Source organism: Chelonoidis abingdonii, chromosome 5 (assembly GCF_003597395.2).
Source record: "Chelonoidis abingdonii isolate Lonesome George chromosome 5, CheloAbing_2.0, whole genome shotgun sequence".
Lineage (NCBI taxonomy): Eukaryota > Metazoa > Chordata > Testudines > Testudinidae > Chelonoidis > Chelonoidis abingdonii.
Window position 1 is genome coordinate 127,493,177 of NC_133773.1, and position 20,097 is coordinate 127,513,273.

At 42.5% G+C, this 20,097-nt stretch overlaps 1 protein-coding gene across 1 annotated transcript in view; it reads left to right on the forward strand.

Annotated features, from left to right (window-relative positions):
* POLN (DNA polymerase nu) overlaps positions 1–19,767 on the forward strand; it is a 215,930-nt gene extending 196,163 nt beyond the window's left edge. Inside the window, exons 20-22 of the mRNA XM_075066754.1 lie at positions 3,117–3,184; positions 18,992–19,053; positions 19,705–19,767. Coding sequence (XP_074922855.1) covers positions 3,117–3,184; positions 18,992–19,053; positions 19,705–19,767 — 193 coding nt within the window. The remainder of the gene's footprint in view (positions 1–3,116; positions 3,185–18,991; positions 19,054–19,704) is intronic.
* The last annotated feature ends 330 nt before the right edge of the window (positions 19,768–20,097 follow it).

Sequence of the window (20,097 nt, forward strand, 5' to 3'; positions counted from 1 at the left end):
GATTTGCTTTATTAATCATTTAAATCCCAACAAATGTAAATTTCTTGCCCGAGCTTACTCCGGAATATGGCTATTTCTATGGTTCTTCCCTGTAGGCCCCTTTTGTCCTTGTCTCCTTCTGTTTTAGCAGGAAACTCAGAGTTTCCAGAGTTAGAGCTAACAGGCTTTCCTTGGTCTGGCTGTCAATAAAGCTAGATATTTTCCCTGTTTCTTAGAAGAAGGAACTGAAAGTAAGCAGCTTGCTTAAGGCCACACAAAGTCAATGGCAGAACCAAGATTAGGGCATGAGACTTTCAAGATTTCAATTCTATGTGCAATCAACTAGACCACAATGCCCCTCATTCTACTAATGTGTCAGCATGTGGATACTCACCTTGTACTTATATGTCAGAGGTTTCTTTCCTGAAGAGGATTCTAGTGTCTGTGGGCTGATCTACATTGGGTGCGCTTTGCCAGTGTAGCACTACTGGTATATTATACTGGCAAGGTGTCCCATTATATGTGCCTTATACCCACAAAACTGTTCTTTTGCTGACATAGCCTTTTCAAGCCACTCTGGCTCTCCTGAGCAAAATAATCTATATTAAACACACAGTTTTGGTGGTATAACTGTTTTTGGACTAGGAGGTTTTGCTGGCACAGCTATGTGGATCACAGATCACATCTTGGCCTGGTCTACGCTATGACGTTTGGTCAATGTAAGTCACCTTGCATTGATCTCATTGTGCCAACACTCAAATTTGTCTCCTAATGTAAGGATCCATTTTGGTGACACATAAGACCATCTCCCCAAATGGCATTGAGCCAGGGTCGATGAAGTGTGGTCGTTGCAGTATGAGTATAGAAACCACGTGACATATGTCAATGTTAACTGTCCTCTAACAGCTGTCTCAGAATGCCTAACACTTACCATTCTGGTTACAGCTGTGAACTCCACTGCCCAGGAGTCACAGAGGCTGAAAGTTGTTCCGCCTCCTCCGCTTAACTCCCCCACCACTCTTTTCTCTGACTCCAGTTTAGTGAGCACATCCAGCAGCTCTCCTTTTTTATGCAACTGACTATGCTGGCTACAGGCTCCACATGCTCTTGTCTGGCGTAGATATGAGGTATTGAATCTCTTGGGTCTGTAGGAAAAGAAACTGTGCAGGCACAGCCATGGAGCAGTCATAGAAACATGACATCTATACGCTGATTGCATGGTGGATACAGGTAAAGTGGTACAACCGGGATCAACAGCAGTGCTATGTGAAAGCAAAGGAACTGCAGCAGGCATACCAGAAGGCCTCATCACATTACAGTAACTGACTATTAAAGTGCACTTTCAAGGCCTCTCTCAGCTGCATATCTGTTGAGCTCTTCTAATAGCCCCTGTATCTCGCTGTGCAGACTCTGCAGACAGCTGCTCCACCTCTGCTCTCCACTCCAGCGACAGCTTTTCCCCCTTAGGTCCTGCATATTATCTGTGAGGCAAACAGGCAGCTATAACCATTGAGATATTTTTCTTACTGAGATCCAACCTTGTGTAAACAATGCCAGTGTCCCTTCAGTCTACTAAAAGGACATTCAACAGTCATTCTGCACCTGGTGAGCCAGTAGTTAAATTTTTCCTTGGTGCTGTCGGGGTTGCCAGTGTATGGCTTCATGAACCAGGATCACTATTGGCATTTCAGCATTGCTATTGGTAATCTGCTGGTTGGGAGAGAATGTGCCTGTTTGCAGCTTTCTGAACAGTCTGTGTTCTTAAAGATGCAAACATCAAGCACCTTACCTGCCCAGCCAATACTGATGTCAGTGAAACATTCCCTGTGATCCACCAACGCTTGCATATTTATGGAAAAGTAGCCATTTCTGTTGATGATACTCTGTGGCAAGCTGGGCAGGGATATGGCACCATCTTTTGCCCATCACACTTGGGAATCCCATTGCTGCAAATCCATCCACTATGTCCTGCACCTTGGTGAGGGTCACAGTCCTGCAGAGCTGGAGACAATTAATGGCTGTACACCCTTGCATGACAACAGCCCCCACTGTGGATTTTCCAACTCCAAAATGATTTCCCATTGACCAACAGCAGTTTGGCGTTGCAAGTTTCCATAGTGTGAGCGCCACTGTTAGTGCAACTCTCATTTTGGTCCCAGTGCTGGGATGAGGTTCACACAAAGATCCAGGAATGTGGCCTTTCACATCTAAATGTTCTTCAGCCACTGCTCAACATCCCAAACCTGCATTATGATGATTCCACCAATCAATGTACATTTCTCAGACCCAGAAGTGGTGCTCGCTTATCTGCGCTGCTCCATGAATACCACCAACAACCTTGAACTGGTTTTCACTATGTCCTACAGCAATATGTCCTCCACAAAATCATCATGCTGCATGAGTTTGTGGGATTTTAAAAAAAGACATGAAGATTATGAGATTGAGAAAGTTGCAGATGGAAACTTGAGCCCTTGCTGTGTGACTCATTTCTGCCCCATCATGCATGGCCACTGTTTCCCAGAAGACAGTGCACTGGACTGTGAGTTGCATACTGGGATACCTACTCATGACACAGACGCTTCTGTGTCAGGGTGGAGGGATAGCTCAGTGGTTTGAGCATTAGCCTGCTAAACCCAGGGTTGTGAGTTAAATCCTTGAGGGGGCCAGTTGGGGATTGGTCCTGGTTTGAGCAGGGGATTGGACTAGATGATCTCCTGAGGTCCCTTCCAACCCTAATAATCTATGATTACAGCAGTGCCAACACAAGGAACCACATGTTCATGCACATAAGTGATATACTAACAGTGGCAGCTTCGTGCCAATGCAACTAGCATTGAGCAAAGTTTGTTGTGTAGATATGACCACTGAACAACATAGTTATGCTGGCAAAAGTTTGTAGTATGGGCCTGGCCCATATATTTCAGAAAAGTAACTAAGGAAACAAAACAAAAAACTTGTCTTCCTCATTTAGTAAAGGATGCATTTACTTTCTAGGAATGATTGCATTCAATTTAATGTTGGCATCTAGCACATGGCAACAGTTATATGACAATGTGAATTGAATTCCTTTGTGCTAAGACAGGAGCATAATAATAATGAAATCTAAAGGCTCCATTTTTTTTCTTTTTTTTTTTCAGGTTTGTTGCCCAAATTCATGATGAATTGTTGTTTGAAGTGGAAGATTCTCAAATTCAGGAGTTTTCAGGTTAGTACAGTCTAAAACGTTTTTTCATTTCTTTTCTTATAAGAATACTTTCAATCTGTGAGTATAAAAACTTAGCAAAAGAGCAGGAACCATATTTCCCTTCATGATTTACAAAACATGTACAGTGCAGACTTTTCTGAGATTTTTCCAACACCGTCTATGTGATATACAAAATCTTATATACAGCAGCTTATCTGGAATTAATCAAAACACCCACTGATTTGAATGAACGAACACCGAGAAGAAAAATAAAAACAGAGTGGAGCCTAAAAACAGTAAAATAGTAACCATTTCTATAATGGTTCAGAAGACCTGAAAAGAAAAGTGAGAAAATAAGTCTGAAAGCAGTGATTTAAATAGAAGAAATGAACAAAAATGGTTGAAATTTCCAAGAAATACCAGGTTAAATAATAAGGTTGACTCAATGCAAAGGAAATACTGAACTCCTTAATGTAGTTAGTGCCTATTAGTTTCCTGGTTTTTTTCTGCTTTTTTTATGCTGAGAATGTTATGATGGATCTTCCAGGCTAAGGATCAGTTGAGTTCCTGCCTAAAAATTTGTATCCTGTAACCTGGCATACTTCCAAGCATTGTTTCCTAACCTAGAGATTGCTTCTGCATCTGGTTCAGATTTAGCTAGCCAAGAAGGGCACTCATGAGGCTGCAGGGTCTCTTCTCCAATGAGGCATGGTGAAATTATTTCTGTGAGGCACTAAATGTTTGTTCACAATCTTCAATCTAGTTTGAAGCTGAACAATACCCTTGGCTAAGATAATTAGTATAAGGTCATGAATTGTTTCTACTAATTGGCAGAAGAAATATTTTCCACTGTAACCTAAGCCTCCCAAATAAAAATGAAGTTAACCTTTCTCTGTTGTGTTAATTTAAACAATGTAATTTGCTTTATGAGTCTCACTTCATCATGATTCCCCTTATGAGTATTAGTTCACAAGGAGAACAGAGACTGTCCACCTAATCAAAGCAAAGAACATGAGAAATATTTAAGCTCACTTTTTGGGGGCAATGTAATGGATTAGGTTAATGTATTAGTGTTTGACCTCTGAATACAGGAGTTCAAATCTGGTTGAAATTATAAAACCACTATATCATTCAGCACAGATTACAGAAGAGGACAATGACTGAGATACGAGAGTTTCAGAGTTACACACAGTAATGCAGTCATTTGCCCAGATCTATGGGGAAACGTACAGACCTTTCCTACTTTATTTTAGGCCTGTTTTCATTAGCAGTAAAATTATTCCAATTAAGATAAAAAAATATATCTATCACCCAGACCTACCACCATTCTGTTTTTATTGGGTCAAATTCTGATCTTTGTTACGCTAGTGTGAATCTGTAATAACTCCAGTAAGATCAATGGAGTTATATCAAGTATGACTGAAAGAAGAATTTGGCTCATTGTGTACAGAATAGTCTTAAATTATCTCAGTATAACTAATAAGAATATAATTTTTTCACTAAAAACAGGAAGAAAACTATTAAATTGTTAAATATTTTCTAAAATGTGAAATGATCTCAATGATCATAAAAGTGAAGGACTAATGGCACTAAATCTAGGCAGTTGCAGTGAATAACGCTTTTAAGATTGTGCGAGTTTCTTCCACAGTGTACCTCTTTGCTGACTAGCAACACCCATGTCATCCGAGTCCTGAATCTCTACTGTTCAAAGGTTGATGATTGTGTGAAATTGTAGAGTGTTTTTAATATCATGATGTTAACAGATGCATATTGAGGATTTAGACAAGGCCACCAGACTCATTTTCAGATGTAACCTCATTCATGTCTCCACAGGTGAGAGACTAAAGTATTAATATTCTTTGTCACTGAAGCCAGAGGTGGTTTCCTAAGCCTAGATTGTGCTGGAGTCTCAAACAACTTCTGGTTCATGGTATGGCTAGACCCTACCTCGCCCACAACATCTCCCCCACCCTCCTTCTCACTGTTCATGGCAGGGGTATCTGTCAGGATTTCTCCAAGGTATCCAGGATGGTCTGCAGTGTGCTGGTGGTGTCTCCACCAAGTGTGGCATACAGCTCTTTGTAAAAAGGGTCTGCGGCTCAGCACCAGATCAGGGCTTTCGCTTGATCTAAGGGAAAGAAAAAGAAGCAGCTTCACATGTAACCATTATGGAATTAGATTCAATAATAATCTCCTCCTCATCTCCACTGGCTTCTGTATTTCCTCCAAGACCAAATGGAGAATGAGCAGATAGTTATAATTCCTCAGACCTCACTAAGGAAGAAAGTGCCATGTCAGATTCAACAGATATCTCTCGACTTCTCAGAAGCCAAAGTTTTTGATACAATGACATCAGAACTTTCAGCTAACTCTCTGAACTTGTCTAACTATAAAGGATGGTTGGGAAAGAAAGCAATGTTTTAAAACAGGAAATAATGAAAAGCACTTCTTATCAGTGAGAATATACCAAGGGAATGAAATTGGATGCTAACCATGTTATGTCTGTTAGACTTTCTAAATCAGAATTCATATCTTGGAGATTGGTGCCTAAAATTGATCCTCCATCAGCTTTCTGTTTAAAAACAAACAAACAAACAAAAACTCCCCCTGCCCCTCATTTCTCATAAAGGATTCACTGACCTTGCAGGAACTACTGTCCACACCTCTGACATGAAGTGTGGTACCTCTTGTAAACTCCTAACTGCTGCCATATACTCCTCCTGTGCTTCTAGAGAGATTATGATTAGGCGTATTGAGTTTTAAAAAGTCTCCATGCACAAGAATTTAAGGAGGATTTAAAAAGTACAAGATTTAATTTCTTTTGCAACAGAGTTGGGATTTTTTGTTTGTTTTTAAGATGCATCAATTGCTATATTGTCTTTTCTATCTCAGAATCTGGATTACAGGGTACTAGCAGGAAGAATCCTTTAATGGTGCCACTTCAAATTCATATCTTTCTTCTTTTTCCTCTAATTTCAAAAATTATTTGGCATTCTAACATAATTACAAGGCATGATCTTTATCAGATAGCAATAAAATATATACAGCCTTGCAAATCTGCAGATATCCACTTTTATATTCGCAGATACCTGCACCTGCGGATGCAGATGCGTTTGTATTGTTTGCCATCTTTGCAGATCGCAGATCAGATGTGGATATAATTATTCAGATTCAGGTAATACCAGCGAAAGTTTACTTTGCTTTTATATCACGTTGGCAGTTCATCAGCGAAAATTGAAATCATCACTGCGTCACCTCTCTGCACTTCTTTGCCAGTTGCCTCCAGAAAAGATTCCAAACTCTGTATTTGAAAAGCCAATGAAGAAAGAAATTCAAAAGAAATTAAGTGCTGGTGCATACCGTTTGAAGGGAAATAGAAAGGCAAATCACCAATTTGAAATACATTCAGATTACTTATTCATGAAAATGGAGATACTGTGGCTGGATGTGTCGCATGCAAAAAAGTCTGTGCTTTTACTAGCCATAAAACTGGTACTTCAGACTCACTTAAACATAAATGTAGTCTGGAACTGGGATCCAGTTTGCTGAAGATATTCATCAAGAAATGTATCGTTATCAGACAAACATGAAGAGAACCTTGACTCAGGAATTGCTACAAACTTCAACAACAGACATAAGACCTTTCAAGGTAGTCAGCGGTGAGGGATTCCTTGCATATTCTCAATCTTTGATTAACATGAGTGCCAAATGGATGCACATGAGCTAATACCACATTCCACAACATCACCCTTGATCTGTGGATGGACAATTATAGAAAGGTTGCCTATCTGAGAGTAACTGTTCATTACACAGACCCACAGCAGTTGGGAATCGTGGAGCAGGTGCTTTGTGTGACTCAATTTGACAGCGGGAAAATACTCCAAAGAACCTTTTAAGTAAGCTGCTCGGCACACATTATAAATACTGTACTTGAATACACTACCAAACTGGGAAACCAGAAAGAGGAAGCACTAACTGAACTGATCCACACAAGCCAAAGTCTTATTAATTACTTCAGGAGATCTGGACTTCAAAGCAGACTGCAGAAGTCTCTGAAAGAAGATGTTGAAACATGATGGAACAGCAAACTACTCATGTTTAAGATAATCAAGGAGCAATAGGACAGAATATATGAAATTTTGACGGAAGAGGGGTATACTCAGCTCATTGAGCATCTTAATAGAGTTCCTGCAACCCTTCAAGGAAGTGGCATATGCACAAGAGCAACCATCACTGTCCCTTTTCAGCCTTTTATGCCAAATTGGCACCGTCCAAGTTTTTTATTTTATAGTTCAGTTTGTAATTTTGAGCATTATTGACTTGAGACGTTTATTATTTTTATGTAAAAGGCTATTTGTTCTGATGCATGTTATATAATAAGATTGATGTTTAAAATAGTAATAACAACAATAATAGTGTGCCCTTTTATTAAGCCTTATAGCTTTCTTCTATAGTACACATTCATGCGCACAAATGCTCCTCCTAAGAGGCCCAGTAAGATAGGGTGCTGATGTGGGTACAGGTCCAGATGCGGATACATATAAAGGTGGAGCGCAGATTGTAGGTAGAATACAAGTCAATTATTGAGGATGCAGATCCAAATTTTTGTATCTATGTAGGGCTCTAAAAATATAACCCACATCTGTAAATGGTTTTGGAACTGATTGTTCTTCAGAAAATCCCCAGATATCAGCGGATTTAGATTCATATCAATTCCTTCAATTTTTTATATTACTACTCAGGCAACCATGTCTTCTACAAGCATAGAAAGCAATAAATGACAGATTCATTATTTTCAAGATCTGGGATACATAGTAAATATGGAGAAATGTCTTTGATACCAGTTCCAAATCTATCTCATTTAGGGGTTGATTTTGAGGCCTGTAAAGTAGTTATTGGCCCTATCTCAGAGAGTAAAAGTAAATAACATCAATGCACGAAATGTTATATTTGCATCACAGCAAGAGATGTAATAATGGTGTTAAATCTGATACTCTCTTATATAAACTTAGGCTGAAATCCTGGCCCCACTGTAATATTCAGTGATTTCAGTGGGGTAGGATTATACTGATAGTTCCTTAGCGCCATTTCCACTCAAATTCCTTAAAGTCATATTAAACCTCTCCATGGTAACAGAACAGGTCCTTAAGTGTCACTGTTCCAAAAGCAGTCAAGGCATCCTTTGTAAAATAAGCTGTCCCAGAAAATCTGGGGAAAGGACTCTCTCTAGGTAAAGCAGACTGTTTATTTTAACAGGTACTTCTATAAAAGTCTGGAAGCCATTAGTATTCAGCCTATAGTTTAGATAGAAAAACAGGAATAATATAAACTTTCTCAAATTTATAGCAGTCAATGTCATTGCACTTGTAGCCATGAAACATTGTCGTTGTTACACACTAATTCTGATAATGTCACAGTACATTAACAGTAGCTTGTTTGAACAACAATAATAAAGTTTACCTTCACCTTGTAGCTGATCATGAAAGCAGAATAGGCATGGTCAAGATTTCATTATCGCAGAGAATGAGCACTGAATTCCTAAGTGTTTATCTTCTGTGTTAAATACTAAGGAAACCACCACTGATTTGTTTGCACTGGTGAGAATCCATCTCCTTCTAATGTTTTCCAGTCATTTTAAGGCAGTGCTTCTTCCCTGCTGCGGCATACCTTGATACCTTTAATTATTTTGAGACCCACTACCGTATTGTCTCCAAATGGACTCACCCTCTTATCGCCTGGATTTAAGCTATTTACTACCCTTACTATTCACAGTCTGTACAATACAGTTACTGAGCAGAGTGGGCAAACTTTTTGGCCTGAGGTCCACATTTGGGTGGGGAAATTGCATGCAGGGCCATGAATGTAGGCCTGGGCAGGTGGTTAGGGTGCAGGAGGGAGCGCGGTGTGCAGGAAGGGGTTCAGGGCAAGGGCTTGGGGAGCAGGAGGGATATGGGGTGTAAAAGGGGGCTTCAGGGCAGGGGGTGGGATGCAGGAGGTGGTGTGACCTTAAAAACCTCTAAGGAAGGAGAGTCCATCACCTCCCTAGGTAACCCATTCCAGTGCTTCACCACTCTGAGTGAAAAAGTTTTTCCTAATATCCAACCTAAACCGCCCCCACTGCAACTTGAGACCATTACTCCTTCTTCTGTCATCAGGTACCACTGAGAACAGGCTAGATCCATCCTCTTTGGAACCCTCTTTCAGGTAGTTGAAAGCAGCTATCAAATCCCCCCTCATTTGTCTCTTCTGCAGACTAAACAATCCCAGTTCCCTCAGCCTCTCCTCACAAGTCATGTGCTCCAGCCTCCTAATCAATTTTTTGCTTGCCCTCGCTGGACGCTTTACCATTTTTCCACATCCTTCTTGTTAGTGTGGGGCCCAAAACTGGACACAGTACTCCAGATGAGGCCTCACCAATGTTGAATAGAGGGAATGATCAACATCCCTCGATCTGCTAGCAATGCCCTACTGATACAGCCCAGAATGCCATTAGCCTTCTTGGCAACAAGGGCACACTGTTGACTCATATCCAGCTCTCGTCCACTGTAACCCCTAGGTCTTTTCTGCAAAAACTGCTTCTTAGCCATTGGTCCTAGTCTGTAACAGTGAATGGGATTCTTTCGTCCTAAGTGCAGGGACTCTGCACTTTTCCTTGTTGAACCTCATCAGGTTCTTTTGGCCCAGTCCTCTAATTATCTAGGTCTTCTGTTCCTATTCCTACCTTTCAGCATATCTTACCCCACACCCCCACCCCAACAATCCTCCCAATTTAGTGTCATCTGCAAACTTGCTGTGGGTGCAATCCACGCCATCCTCCAGATTATTAATGAAGATATTGAACAAAACCGGCCCCAGGACCAACCCTTGGGGCACTCTGCTTGAAACTGGCAGCCAACTACACATGGAGCCGTTGATCACTACCCGTTGAGCCCGACGATCTAGCCAGCTTTCTAGCCACCTTACAGTCCAATCATCCAGCCCATACTTCTTTAACTTGCCGGCAAGAATACTGTGTAGAATACATTAACTTTATTGTGCGGACTGTGACAAGAATTTTCAGTCAATTCACTCATTCACACCAACAAGTCCCCAGTTCTGCCTCCCAGCTCCCCCACCTCACACCCCGACCTCACCCTGGAGTTCAGCCCCTCCTGGGGTTCTTCCCCATTCCCAGCCCTGGAGGACTCCAGCAAGAACCCTGCACTCCTTCCAGGCTTGGGGCGGTGGCTCCAGGGGCTCTTCCCTCCAACACCCAGCCAGCAGTTGCTGGAGAGAAGGGGACAGGTAGATGAGCTGACTGGTTGCTCACTGGAGGAGAGGGGAGAGGAGAGGTAGATTAAGTTCTGATTGGTTGCTCTACCCCTGGAGGAAGTGGGGCAGATGACCAGTCAGAAAGCAGCTTTCCCCCCTTCCTTCTCTCTTCCCAACCCCGACTCTGCAGGACTCAAACTTGCTATCTTAATCTCTTTTAAGGAATGGAATGTGATGCATGCATAATACTTGAAAGGGGTATTGTCCCAGAGAGCAAAAGTACAGAATGTGATCTAGATCTGACACTGATTAAAATACAAGGGAAGGGGTTTTTGTTCTCACATGTAGTTTTTAAAGAAATTCTGCAGCACACCTGTTCAGACCTGATGGCACACTGCTTGGGAAACACCATTGTAAGGGCCCACTAACCAAAGTAACAGATGAAAAGTGGGAGTTTCTGAAAATCAGTGAAAGTCAACACATGTGAGCTCCTAACTCATTCAAGTGCTTCTGAACATTCCTCCACTGATCTTCATCCCAGATGAGTGCAGGATATATAGGATTATAAATATTTGTCAAAATAACCACAAGACTTGCTGTTTAAAAATAATATTGTAGTGCAAAGAGCAGTGAGTTCTTGCATACCTGACATTTGTGTTCAGAAGATATATGGCTGCTTTTTTTCATTACATGTAGGTCTTGTTTGTCATACTGTCCACATAAATTATATTTCAAGCTATGGAAAAATGCAGCAGAACATGTAGCACTATTGATATCCCAACATGTGACGTTATTGATATAATCTGGGACCATATTGAACATGGTTGCAACTAAGGTCCTGTAGTGGCACCAAATCTTATGTAAAAGGTGTCTAAGACCAGGTTATAGGTTGCTGGTTATGATCATGCTGTCTGTATGATGTGTTATTTTGTAGTTGAAGTTATGAATATTGGCTCTATACTGTCTATACTTCAAACTTATGCTATGCTTCTGGGAGACAAGTTGGTGTTAGCTCTGCCTAGCCTGCTTGATGGCCCATTAAGGACCATCAGCTATACAATTGACCCATTGAGAGAAGGCAGATACACCTTGTAACTCAGCAAAGTATGCAGGAACTTTCCCATGTGACTCCAGACTCCATTTTGCTGTAATTTTTCACAGTAAGGACAAAGAGGTTCTTATACCTGGAAAAAACTATAAAAGGCTGATGCCTCATCTCCATCTTGTTTTCAGTCCTGCTTCTTACCTCTGGAGGGACTTTGTTCAGAGCTTCAGTTTGTAGCAAAGGACTGAATGACCCATCCCAGCGGGGGATGTACTCCAGAGACTTGATTTGAACCTGCAGTTATTCTATCACTGCTACAAGCCTGAACCAAGAACTTTGCCATTACTGTATTGTATGTAATTGATTCCATTTAACCAATTCTAGCTCTCATCTATATATCTATAACAGCGTGATTTGTGGGTAAGATCTGATTTGTATATTGACCTGCATCTGGGGTTTGATTCTTTGGGATTAAGAGAACCTTTTTCTTTTATTGGGGTATTGGTTTTCATAACCATTCATCTCCAGAACAAGTGGGACTGGTGGTGATACCAGAAAACTGGAGTGTCTAAGGGAATTGCTTGTGTGACTTGTGGTTAGCCAGTGGGGTTAGACCAAAGTCCTCTTTGTCTGGCTGGTTTGGTTTCCCTTAAAGGTGGAAAAACCCCAGCCTTGGGCTGTGAGTACCCTGTTTTAAGCGATTTTTCCTGAATTGGCACTCTCAGTTGAGTCCCACCAGAACTGCATCGTCACACAACATAAAAGGGGAATTGTAACTCCTCACAATAAATGGGTCAGATGGGTCCCCCATGTTAAAAAAACTTATTGGTCTAGATAGTAAGGGTGTTAAATGACAGTTTATAACAGGATCAAAGATGAATGTCACTGGATGATGTCTCTACTCACTGATGGTCAGTGCTTTGAGAAGCATCAGGGGCATTGGCTACACTGGCGCTTTACAGCGCTGCAACTTTCTTGCTCAGGGGTGTGAAAAAACACACCCCTTGCTCAGGGGTGTGAAAAAACAGACCTCTCTGCCAGCGCTGGTGCCATGACCACACTTGCACTTCAAAGCGGTGCCGTGGGAGCGCTCCTGCGGCAGCGCTTTGAAGTTGCAAGTGTAGCCATACCCAAAGACTGCTAGATGTTCATTATACCCTGTGGAGGGATGGTCCAGTAGTTAGGACATTAGCCTAGTGTTTGAGAGATGGCTTCAATTCCCTGCTCCCCTACAGACGACCTCAGGCACGTCACTTAGCCTCTCTGGCACAGATTTCTGAAGGTATTTATGTGTTGCTGTGCTATGCCTGACTGTTTTAGGTGCCTAAATCTCATTTCCAAAGGGCATTTAGGCATTTAGAAACCAAAGTCTCATTGACAATTGATGGGATTTAGACTGCTAAAAGCCTAAATCTCTTTTGGAAATGAAATTTAGGCTCCTAAATCTGTTAGATGCTGATACTGAACACAGCAATGCGTAAACACCTCTAAAAATCTGGGCCTCTGGGTCTCGTGTAAAATGGATCTAATAGCATTTCCTTCTCTCACAGGGTTTTGGAAGAATAAATACATTAAAGATTGTGATTCCCTTTGGGGTCTACTGATGAAATAAGTATATAAAAATTTGGTATTATTATTATTATCTTCACTTACCATGTGCATATGTTCCCAACATAATGTCATCCCCAAGGAATTTTATTGGGGATATATGGGCTGTAGGAGGTAAGGACTGAATTTGCTTGGCTAATGTAATAGTACACCTCATAAGTTTTGGCCAGCTGATGATTTCGAGTCTTTTGATCTGCATGTACTGTTGTAAAGGGTATATAGTAAGTAGATTTTCCTATAGTTTGGACAGAGACATATGGTGTGTGATGTCACATACTGGACAATTGCTGTATTTCAGCGTGGGGGACACATATTCTCTAGACAGGGCCTAACATTCACAGATCCTTGTGTGCGTATATAAGTAGTATATTTCTCCATTCATGGGCCTCGCCTAGCCTTACTTTCAGGAGCCAATCAAGAGATTGTTTTGCCATTCATTAAAATATTCAAATTTGGTTATCTAAGGCCTGGTCTACACTGGGGGCAGGGGTCAATCTATGATACGCAACGTTAGCTACGAGAATAGCGTAGCTGAAGCCGACGTATCCTGGATTGACTTAGATTGGCTTATTTCGTGTCCTCGCGGCACAGGATCGATGGCCTCTGCTCCCTCATCGACTCTGCTTCTCCTCTCGCCCTGGTGGAGTTCCAGACTTGACAGGGAGCATGTTCTGGGATCAATTTATCACATCTAGACGAGATGTGATACATCAATCACTGATACATCGATCATTACTTGCCTATCTGGGGGGTAGTGTAGACATACCCTTACACTGACCTAACACAGTAGCATATACCAGGCCTCTGAGAGAGAGAAGATTAAGCACGGATTAGGATTTCACAAGACATAGACTAAAGACAGTGTTGTGCACAGACAGTTGTGGTGGTGGTAACAGCAACAGCCCAGGTATTTCACATGGAGGATTGTTTAGCTGGCACTGGTCTCTTTGGTTCATCAAATAAGAGAGCTTCAGTCTTTAGAGACACAGGGTACGTCTACATTACGGGATTATTCCGATTTTACATAAACCGGTTTTGTAAAACACATTGTATAAAGTCGAGTGCACACGGCCACACTAAGCACATTAATTCAATGGTGTGCGTCCATGGTCCGAGGCTAGCGTCGATCGTCGACTGTTCTGGTGCGTGCACTGTGGCGTAGCTATTCCCCAAAATCGATCCCATAGTTCCCTCATCTCCCCCGCCCCTTGAATTCTGGTTAGAGCCCAGTGCCTATGGAGCAAAAACATTGCCAGTATGGTGTTCGGTAAAGCCTCACCCCTCCCTTCGTTAAAAGCAAGCGACAACATTCGGCCCTTGTTTCGGCGGTGAACTGGGTCAAAACGCATAAGCAAAGCAACATGGACCCTGCTCAGACAAATACGGCAAGTGTGACGTTGTAAACCACTCGCTGCGTGCCCGCAGTCTATGCTGAACCGGGACTCTTGCAGTAAGCAGGCGAGAGGAGGCGGCAGCTGATGGCAGCGCGGCAACGAATCGATGAAGGACATGACAGAATGACTCAAACTCGTCAGGCCATCTAGCACGAAATTGAGAGTCCTGCGGTAATTGGGCCAGATACGGGTTCTACATGAACTCTGATTTGCTGTTAGCTCAGGCGAAACAGCAGCAGACCTCGGGTCACAGCATAAGTTTGCAGGTGGGAAGATCCCAGTGGCTGCGAAACTTTCGCATCAAGGCACTTGATGGAACTTGATGACTTCTTCCCCCGCCTGAAAACACTCATAAACCAAGAGACAGCAGCCTCACAGTGAGAGAAGCGAGTGCAATGAGCCCCTGTGAAGCTTGCAACACCGAACAGCTACTGGTCAGTATTTGCGAATCAATTGGGAGGGGAAAGAATCTACGGGGTCCTTGCAAGGAATGCAAGTGCCAAGACCAATCATACAGCCTGCTGCTACAAAGGTGTTGACCTAGGAACGTGCAGTCATAGTGGAATTGCCTATTTGAACTGAGCATACGAGAATACACCCTAACTGTGGGGGGCCGATTAGATGAAGTACTCTCATACCGCCCAGAAGGGTCTGACGTCGCGTCTTCAGACGCACTCTCCCCTGTTTAAATGCTGGCAGCAGGGAATTAACTTCCCAGACCAGAAAATAACTGTTGGGGATGTTGAAATGCCTGTAGTTATCTTGGGTGACCACAGCCTCCCTTGAATTGCCAATGGCTCATTTGAAGCCCATCACAGAACAGCCTGAGACCAGTAGTCGGGAGGCAGGGTCAACTACACGGCTGAGCAAAGTGGCAGAAAACTGGGTAGTTAGATCTGCATTTTGCTTTTTAAAGGCGCGCTGGTGCACACATTACTGACTCGCATCATTACCTCAGCCAACCAATAATGTCCATTTGTATTCTGCTTGTTTGCTGTGTGCTCCGACAATCTCTGTGGAAGATAAAGGGAGAGACTTTATGGTCAGGGTGGTGGCTGCAGGCAAATCATCATGGGCCGCTGATTAACGCGGCGCCAACAACCAGGGCGCATTAGAAGAGCACACCACGCCGAATTGGTTAGCGCGATCAGAGAAGCTTTGGAATGAGTTTTCATCCACGGGCAGGGGATACGGTGTGACTTGCTGGCGTTAGTTTCCTTCCTGAATGAACCGCCCCTTGATGGTGACTTATGTTCCCTGTCAGGGAACACCTTCCTTTCGATTCAGCTTGCTTGAGAATAAAAGTTCACATATCGTTTTAAGAATCACTGTATTCTTTATTCAAAAGGTCCATTATAAAAAGGGTTAAGAGAACTGACAGGGTATTCCCGGGTGTGGTTTGGCGGAGGCAGGATCGGAGGAAGAAAAGCCAGTTACACTTTCATGTTTAATGACAGCTATTGGTTGGACTGTCAAACGGGGTGGAGTTAGCGGGTGCGACAGCCTTCCCCACGTTCTTACACGTCTGGGTGAGAGATATGAACATGGGCTTGGTGGGGTGGTCGACGGGGCTGCCGCACTCTTTGCCGCTTGTTTCTGAGATCACCAGACGTCGGAGGATCATCGTTTTGATCACACGCCAGCTCAGCGTTCTCACGCCTGGATTCTTCCTGCTCCACCTCGATCTTCTGCCAACCTTATCTCAGAGTCTCTTTCATCCCGTTACTGGCATCTTTCCTGTAATTTGTACCACGTTTCCTTCATTCGATGACTCTTTTATTGCGGCGTTACTTCAATGATTTCCGAAGAACATTTGCTCGTCTCGCTTGTCTTTTCCTACGCCTTAGTCTGAGTATGCTTCGGGATGGGAGTAGAAGCTGGGTGGAAAATGTGCAGCTGCATGAGGGAGGGGAAAAGGGAGGAATATATTTAAAAAGATACATTTGTAAGAAGCAATGGTATATACTCTTTCACAGTGAACGACATATTCACCTTACATAGCCCATTGTGAATTTCACTTAATAAGTCGAATTTTGCATCTTAATATTGAGTGCCTAATTGCTCTTGGGTGTTAGAGATCTGCACAGACGCAGGTCTGGGCAGCAGGACATTCAGCTCTGCATGCGGGCCATGGTAAGCGTGCATGTCTTTCGGGGCTAGTCTGCAGCTTCATGTACACAGGTGCCTCCTTCCCAAATACAAAGCAATCCCGTCAGTGCTGCTTCATTTCTGTTAACATGCAGCAAGCAGAGGCCACCCTACGCATCCAGTTTCTCTAGGTCATGATCGCTTTACTCTACCATCTCCGCGTGAGTGTATTTTCGCGCACGCGGTTCGATCTGCTAAGTCACTTCTTCTCCCTCTCAGATCTCAGCTTGCGTTGTGCTGGTCCGCAGGATAGGTCCCTCGTGCCTAGCACAATGCGCAGGAAGTAAAGCCTCAAGCTGCATCTCGGCGCCCTTCCCTCCGCGCTTGGCATCCCTGCAAGGAAGGCATTTTCTTTTAAGCAAAGGCAAACAGCCCAGTAGGAATGCATCTCTGGTCTCTTAATTAATTCTGAATTTCACCCAGGTGTTACCATGAACGATATCACTCTGCTGAGGATAACCACAGCGAGATTAAATAAGGATGTTTCTTTGAATGCAGCAATCCCGGGACCCATACGCAGCTAGGCTATTGCGATCCGATTTTCTGTGAGCGTTCTGCACTGTGGGGTAGCATATCCATAGCTATCCCATTGTTCCACCACGACAGTCTCCCCGACACCCCTTGAACTTTGGGTTGAGAGCCCAGTGCCACTGATGCATGCGCAACATCTATTGTCGCAGGTGAGTTCTGACGTAACGCCTACACCCTCCTTCGGGTGAAAAAGCAGAGCAACAATTTGCGCCTTTTAGTTTTCCTGGTGATGACCTGTGCAAACGGCAACGTAGGCCTCAGGAAGCATGGGACCCTGCTTCAGATCGATACCGCATAAGTGGAAGTTATGGGTTCAAACACTCGTTCGAAAGTAGTTTCGTGTTAAAGCATTATGCTGTGAACGGGGAGCCTGCAATAGGCGGCGAGGAGGAGGACGGCGGTCTATGGGCGAGCGCTCGATTGATAGGTCGAACGTCTAAGTGTGATCTAAAGTGATATGGCAACGATGATATGCTCGGTGGGACTAGGACACAGAATTATCTACAAACCCGCTCGGATCTGCGCGTTTGGAGATCCTGTGTTAATGGGGAGGTTTAGCCATTGAACTCTGATTTTAGGGCCGGGAACGCCAGAATGGTGAGGTACCGCATAGTTTTGCAGGTGATGAGGACGCATTCCAGTGGAGCCATCTGGCGAATAACTTTCGAGCATAGGGCCTCTTTCATTGGAAACTTTTGTGATTAAGGCTGTTCCCGTCTGTTACATGCACCTGAACATTAATACTAAGATCTGCACAGCCCATCAAGTGGAGAAGCAGTGGAATGACCTCTGGAAGCTTGCATACAGACAGCTACTGGTTACGATTTGGGAAAGTCTATTCTTGGCCAAGTGGCGAAAATCTACTGGGGGTTTTGCTGTGATTGCAATAGCAAAAGCAAGTAATTCAGCTGCTGCTCCGAAAGGTTGTGCCTCCGTGGGAACGTGATAGGTCTTCCTAGAATGGATGGCTTTTAGCTCTGCCATATCGGGATCCTTTTTACTAACTTGTGGAGTGTGGGGCGATAGATGGGAGCCTCTAAATCACTGCATTCGAGTTCAGATTGCTGTCCAGAGCGGTCACAGTGATGCACTGTGGGATACCGCCCGGAGGCCAATACCGTCGATTTGTGGCCACACTAACCCTAATCCGATATGGTAATACCGATTTTAGCGCTACTCCTCTCGTCGGGGAGGAGTACAGAAACCGATTTAAAGAGCCCTTTATATCGATATAAAGGGCCTCGTAGTATGGACGGGTACAGCGTTAAATAGGTTTAACACTGCTAAAATCAGTTTAAACGCGTAGTGTAGACCAGGCCACAGTCTGTCTAAAATTTATTATTGTTTTTGTTAGTTCTGTTTTAGACCCAGTTTCACATATTTAAAATTTAACCATACTTAGGAAAGAAATGCCAACTCATACAACTTTGAACTACAGCAATCAGACATTCTCTATATACCTATGTCTCTTAGAGGTGCTGTGCTTTGATATTTCTTGAGTTTCAAACTTCAAATAATTATTTTTAATTGAAAATATTATAGATATGAGAAGATATTTTTAAAATTGTCTCTAAACTCGCTAATTTCATGGAAATTGAATACGAGTTTTATTTAAAAGTAACTGGACTGTTCCACAGCAGAAAAGGATTTCCATTTTATTTGTTTGTTTGATATACAAAAACAATTTGAGTAATTTTTGAATAGTCAAATGTGTATTCAGTCTAGGAATAAAGACTTTATTCAGCATGACATAAATAAAGTATTACACAACATGGTATTTTCTTTCTATATAATAATTCTAAATTAGAAATTAAAGATGAATATATTCAAACTTTTATGTCTTTATTATAGCACTTGTAAAAAGAACAATGGAATCCCTGCAGCAAATCAAAGCTTTAGAAATGCCCCTAAAGGTATGGACAATTCTGTATTGAAGTACATTTACCCTGAAGACTCTATCATATTGGCTTTTACAGGTTGCTGTTAATTATTTCAAGAACCTATAGTAGTTACTTTGGAATTCACTTCACGAGTTTCTTTTTCATATCTGCAAGTAATATAGACTTAAAATCACACTAGAAGCTCTAAACACAACTGACTGAAAAAGAACGTCCTCTAAATTTCCAAGGCCATGTCCAGATTCTGACATTTATGTCAACATTGTACTGTGATTGCTCTAACATCTGTTTCATTCACTGCTGTGGAATTCCTGTTTAGAGTCGAAGAATGAAAAATATGAGAAATCATTTATATCCTGCAGAGGCCTTCTAAAATATATCTCAAACATCCTGTATTGAAAATCTATTCCAAAAGACCTCTCCTCAGTCAATTTCAGTTAGATCCAAGCCACAAAAATTACTCAGTAATTCAGTGCTGCTTGGTACATTTAACAGGTTCTTCACAGCAAAAGCCTGGGTTTTATTTTGTGCATTAAGATATAGTCAATTACTGGACATCTGACTGCTTCAGGAGGCATGCTTTCCAATCCATGATTCATATAAATGGCAAATACAGTGTACAGAAAGTTAAAATGACTGCTTACATTGTATCTGGTTTTCATATAGACGGAGAACTGTGGCTGGTGCCACATGCTTCAGCGGAAAATGAACAGAGCAATTAATGAGTGATCCATCCCCTGACATTCAGGGCCAGTTTCCAGCAGTCTTAGGTTTAGGAACACCCCGATCATGAGGTTGCATCCCTGACTAACTTGGCTAATATGCACTGATGGACCTATCCTCCATTAACTTACCTAATTCTTTTGTGAACTCAGTTGTACTTTTGGCCTTCACATCATCCCCTGGCAACAAGTTCCATAGGTTGACTGTGTGTTGTGTGAAGACGTACTTCCTTATGTTAGTTTTAAACCTGCTACCATTTAATGTCATTTCCTATTCACTTTCTCCATACCATTTGTGATTTTATAGACCCCCATCATATCTTCACTAAGCCAAAAA